The 6,030-nt window shown below is 36.3% G+C and overlaps 1 protein-coding gene across 1 annotated transcript in view; it reads left to right on the forward strand.

Annotated features, from left to right (window-relative positions):
- The window catches only part of CHRNA5 (cholinergic receptor nicotinic alpha 5 subunit), a 60,240-nt gene extending 57,455 nt beyond the window's left edge, over positions 1-2,785 (forward strand). Inside the window, exon 6 of the mRNA XM_079915155.1 lies at positions 2,614-2,785. Within this exon, the coding sequence (XP_079771281.1) occupies positions 2,614-2,775 (162 nt within the window). The 3' untranslated portion in view covers positions 2,776-2,785. The remainder of the gene's footprint in view (positions 1-2,613) is intronic.
- Positions 2,786-6,030: the final 3,245 nt, after the last annotated feature.

Raw genomic sequence — 6,030 nt, forward strand, 5'->3', positions numbered from 1 at the left:
TCTTGGATGACTTTTGAAAACACTTCGTGTTATGCTGACTGTTCTGTTATTCTAAGGCATAGTAATCCTGCCGTTTGGTTTTTGGCTCTGACATGATTAACTGTTTTAATTTGATCTTCAGTAACTTTGTTTCTGGATTCTATAGTAATCTGCAGGCACAACTGCATTATAGTTTATCAAAAGTGATTTCATTTTTTAAAGAATGAGTCTAATGGAGCCTTTATAAATACAGCCAAGATATTTTTCTAGAATAAATCTTTTTGTTGTTCACTTATAAGAATGTTAGCGAAATCAAAAGCAGTAAGGTATTCTCAGGTGTTATATATTATACATCAACGTGTACAAGTGAAGCTTAGTGTAGTACTTAATAATATGCTTAATTTGCTTAAAAACAAAAATTTGCTCAAAACTTTATTATAGAAAAATAACTCACTGGCTCCTTATTTAAGGTTAATATTTAAAATGCAAGAATTGAACTATGAATACATTTTATTAATGTGATCATATTGAACTGGAGTTTTCTTTCAAAACGTGTAATATTTCAGTCTTGTCGCTATTCTTTATTTCTGTTGTGTAATTTTTAAAAATTATTTATTTTTGGCTGCGTTGCATCTTTGTTGCTGCGCATGGCTTTCTCTAGTTGCAGCAAGCAGGGGCTACTCTTCGTTGCGGTGCACTGGCTTCTCATTGTGGTGGCTTCTCTTGTTGCAGAGCACAGGCTCTAGGCGCATAGGCTTCAGTAGTTGTAGCATGCGGACTCAGTAGCTGTGGCTCACGGGCTTAGTTGCTCCGAGGCATGTGGGATCCTCCCAGACCAGGGCTCGAACCCGCGTCCCCTGCATTGGCAGGCGGATTCTTAACCACTGCGCCACCAGGGAAGCCCTGTGTAATATTTTTAAAGCTACGACTATAGTACTATTTTCATAATTGAATTTACTTTGAATAGTCGCATTAAAATTATATGAATTCTCTCACAGATATAGAGAACAAACTAGTGGTTACCAGTGGTGAAAGGAAAGAGGGGGGAAAGGTAGGGGCAGGGGACTAAGAGGTACAAACTACTATATATAAAAAAGCTATCAAGATATATTGTACAGCACAGGGAATACAGCCAATATTTTATAATAACTTAAATGGAGTATAATCTATAAAAATTTAGAATCACTATGTTGTACACCTGAAACTAATATAATCAAAAAATAATAAAATAGTACCTAGAATAAAAAATGTATATGAATTCTAATCTCTAAAGCCTTTTTAAATGGAAAAATTTCTAGCAGGCGTGGTAAGCAGGTGGAATGAATCCGGTAAAATAACAGCCCTCCCCCCAAAGGGACATTTGACATATGTTTCTAATAAACTTTTTAAAAAATTTTATTGTAGTTGATTTACAATGTTGTTTTAATCTAATAAACTTTTAATGCTTGTGGATCATAAAGTTTCTATTTGGTGTAAGTATAATTAGTTTATAAGGTGAAGCTATCAATGGAGTCTTAAAAAATACAGATATTAGGGGCTTCCCTTCCCTGGTGGTGCAGTGGTTAAGAATCTGCCTGTCAATGCAGGGGACACAGGTTCGAGCCCTGGTCCAGGAAGATCCCACATGCCGTGGAGCAACTAAGCCTGTGCGCCACAACTACTGAGCCTGTGCTCTAGAGCCCATGAGCCACAACTACTGAAGCCCGCGTGCCTAGAGCCCATGCTCCACAACAAGAGAAGCCACCACAATGAGAAGCCCACGCACCACAACGAAGAGTGGCCCCCGCTCGCTGCAATTAGAGAAAGCCAGTGCGCAGCAACGAAGACACAACGCAGCCAAAAATAAATAAATAAATTTTTTAAAATACAGATATTAGATAATGATATGGATTGAGATGGGATTTAATGACTGTCTGCAAAGTGTTGTGCAAAATGATCCGAGCTCCTTCCAAGAGGGCCAGTAAATGGGGTTTATTTACAGGGGAAAAACTTATAAGTAGAGAAGCAGTAGGGTGTTTATAATCCATTAAATTCTACATTATCGTGAAACTTGGGGCACAGTTCCTGTAGAAGACCCGGTGCTTCATAGAGAAAAGGGGCTAGGGAAGCTCGTGGTCAAGGAAGTGGCCTGGTGGGAGGGAACCTCTGGTGCTTGGGGCCTGGTCTCAGCCTGCCCTTCCCTTGAGGTCACTCACACCTGCTGAGCCAGCTCCCTGCTTGGGCTGCGAAAACAGGGAGGGAATGAGCTCACCAGAAGCTCTGAACTCATGAGCTTAGGTTCAAATGGTCCCTAGGAAATCCTAGGAAAGTAAAGCAGGTGGGGTGAGGAAGAAGATTAACAGCTGTTGAACACATATTATTCTGAACCAACTTTTAATTTGTCATGAAATTAACTTCAGGCTGGATTATCTTCAAAAATTAAAAGAAGTAAACAATACTGGGCCGAACAAGTAATAAAGATAACTGTATATAGTAAGAATTAAAAAGATGTTTTAAAGTTTATTTTAAAATATCTAAGTACTATATTTTATTAAAATTCTATCAGAATAACCCACTTATATTACAAGTCGATGTGTAAATTTACGAATTTTGTGTCTTAATTATTTAACATGGGTTTTTTGTTTTTTGATACAGGTTGTTGAAGATTGGAAATTCATAGCCCAGGTTCTTGATCGGATGTTTCTGTGGACTTTTCTTCTGGTTTCAATTGTTGGATCTCTTGGGCTTTTTGTTCCAGTTATCTATAAATGGGCAAATATAATAGTACCAATTCATATTGGAAACGCAAATAAGTGACACTTCCCTAGGGGCTGTAGTAGGAATTTAGTTAAAAGGCACATAATTCTTATGGCACCTATAAAATTATGAAAATGTAAATTGTGTTTAAAATTTGATGCAAGCTTCAACAGATTAACAGACACTAACATCAGTTTATCTCAATAGACTGCCCATTAGAACATCTACCTGCATGACTGAAGTAATAACTGGCTGAATAACATTTGATCTTTTAAAAATAGCAGCCCAAAATATTATCTAAACTGTACTAGTAAAAATCTAATGTTTGTATCCTGTCAATTAATTCTGCTTTGTAATCAACAGTTAAGTTCATCTTTTGACTGTGCTGGGAAATTCCTGTTGTATTTGAAGACTGATTTCATTTAGTAAAGGTACACATTTAAAAATTCTCTCTGTCCTGTATTCATTGGGTAAGAGCTAATCTTAAGTATAATATATTGCTGTAGTAAATAAGCTGACTACTTGGTATGATAATGATCGAATGTGATGCTACTTTTCTATAAGGAACATTTTTAAAAAATGAAAAATGGGAACTGGGAACTCCTTTAAGGCTTACTTTATTTTGTAGATGCGTAAACTGAATAATTATTAACTATTTTTACAGCCTACCTTCCATTGTGAAATCATACAACAGATAACTCGTGTCGACATGCAGTAGCATATCCTTAACATTCATTTCAATCCTTTTGTCCACTTTTTCCCACAATTAATAGAACCACCTTCTATATAAATTCTGGTAGCATCTTTTTATCTTTGATCTTGGAAGTGTCCATGACAACTAAGTGAATCCCATTTTAAGAACACGTCTGTGGATACTACTAAATTGTTCTGTGAGAAAACCATCTTCTAAAATTAAAGGTGGTATTGTAATTATGTATAAGCACATTGTTACATACCTGTGATGTTTCAATTTTATCTCTTTCATTCCAACAGTTACAGTACTAGAATATTAGTGTTGCAAGGGCCTTTAGACATAATCTGGTCTTAGCCTATTACTACTTACTTATTCAATACAGTATCATGTATCACTGGTAGACAAGTTAAAATTTCATCTCTACTGTCATACAGAGTGAAGTAAGTCAGAAAGAGAAAAACAGATATCGCGTATTAACGCATATATGTGGAACCTAGAAAAATGGTACATATGAACCGGTTTGCAGGGCAGAAATTAAGACACAGATGTAGAGAACAAACGTATGGACACCAGCGGGGGAAAGGAGTGGGGGGGTGGTGGTGGTGGTGGTGGTGGGATGAATTGGGCAATTGGGATTGACATATATACACTGATGTGTATAAAATTGATGACTAATAAGAACCTGCTGTATAAAAAAATTAATAAAATAAAATTCAAACCAACAAAAACAGAAAAAATAAATTTTCATCTTTAATGTCCCTGACTCAGCTATGACCAGGAAGAAAATACTGACAGAAATCTTGTATTCGATTTCGAACTCAGCTCTTGAGAGAACAACTGCCTTATTTATTTATAGTAACAGATCTAAGTTCAATTCAACACTCCTTAGAAGGCAGAAGGGATCCTGTCTAATTTGCCTTTTATTTTAGGCAGGTGTTTAATGCTATTTAGTGAGTGAAAGTCTCCTCATTAGATGAGTTTAAATTGCCAGTTGGCTGTCATAGCATGTATATATCCCCGATCCCTCTTATTATGTCTCCATTACTATTACTTTAAAATTTTACATGTAAATACATTTTATAGAAATCTTCTTTTGGCTTACTGAAACATGAGTCACAGTGGGCTGCAATTTTGTCAGTTTTATTTTTGCATAGGAAAAACATCATAATGACTAATGAGAAGATTAAAATGGTCTCTGTGTATCATCATCTCTTGCCAGTGGTTATTCAGATTCAGAAGTGGAGTATGGGATACTCGGGATACTCTCTCCTTAATAATTTGTCTAAAGCAGTGGTTCTCAAAGGGGCAGTTTTGCCCCTGAGGGGATCGTCACACCTGGCAAGGGATGGGGGGGTATGTTATTGGCATCTAGTGGGTAGGGGCCAGGGTGCTGCTAAAGATCCTACAACGTACAGGACAGACCCCATCCGCCCTCAACACAGAATTATCTGGCCCAAAATGTTACTAGTGCTAAGGCTGAGAAACCCCGTTCTAAAGGTTCATTAACAATGGCTGTGTGATGAGGCATAATTTCTCATAGTATAATAATTTAGAATTATGCAAAATAAATAACTGAGGCCATCTACAATGAGGGCATGGTCCTTAGACTCTTGAAAAACAGTAAAAAAAAAAAAAAAAAAGGTGCATGGTAAGAAATGACAGTAGTGAGACCTTACTGAAATAGTATAACCTGCAAGGAGATTGTGAGCTAAACAAGAAAACCATTGGGAAATCTGTTGTGATACTGAACAAAACAATTTTTCGTATTTCTGAACAGTAAGGTTTTTTTTTAAATCCAGTTACATCTCGACCGCTAAAAAAAAAAACCAGTTTTCATATTTAGTCCATTTTTACATGGTCCATAGCACAGCATGCTACTTTATCACTGTAGAAGAATTATATTCTGACATTACCTTACCCGAAAGGCTGGTTCAATATTCATTTAGCCATAATTCTCTTGACATTTTTCTTGCATGAATCTTTTTTTTTTTTTTAACAAAAGTCAAGACAACTGGATAATAAGTAAACCTTGAAATGTCAAAAGCAAAGCCAGTAGCTTGATGATAGGAAGTGATGATAGGAAGCTCTATTGAGAAAAAGCTTAAATGTAAGACCTAAAACAATAAAACTCTTAGAAGAAAACAGGACAAATGCTTTATGACATTGGATTTGGCAATGATTTCTTGGATATGACACAAAAAGCACAGGTAATGAAAGAAAAAGCAGACAGATTGGACTTCATGAAAATTAAAAAATTTTGTGCATCAAAAGACACTATTGACAGTAAAAAGGCAACCCACAGAATGGGAGAAAATATTTGCAAATCATATATCTGATAAAGGATTAATATCTAGAATACATAGCGACCTCCTAAAACAATAAAAACCGCAATTCAAAACTGGACAAAGATCTTGAATAGACATTTCTCCAAAGAAGAAATGGCCACAAATGGCCAATAAGCATGTGAAAAAATGCTCAAAATCACTAATCATTAGAGAAATGAAATCAAAACTACAATGAGATACTGACTCACAACCAATAGGTTTGCTATTATCAGAAAAACAAAACAGGGCTTCCCTGGTGGTGCAGTGGTTGAGAGTCCGCCTGCCAATGCAGGGGAC

This window comes from Stenella coeruleoalba (genome assembly GCF_951394435.1).
Source record: "Stenella coeruleoalba genome assembly, chromosome: 2".
Lineage (NCBI taxonomy): Eukaryota > Metazoa > Chordata > Mammalia > Artiodactyla > Delphinidae > Stenella > Stenella coeruleoalba.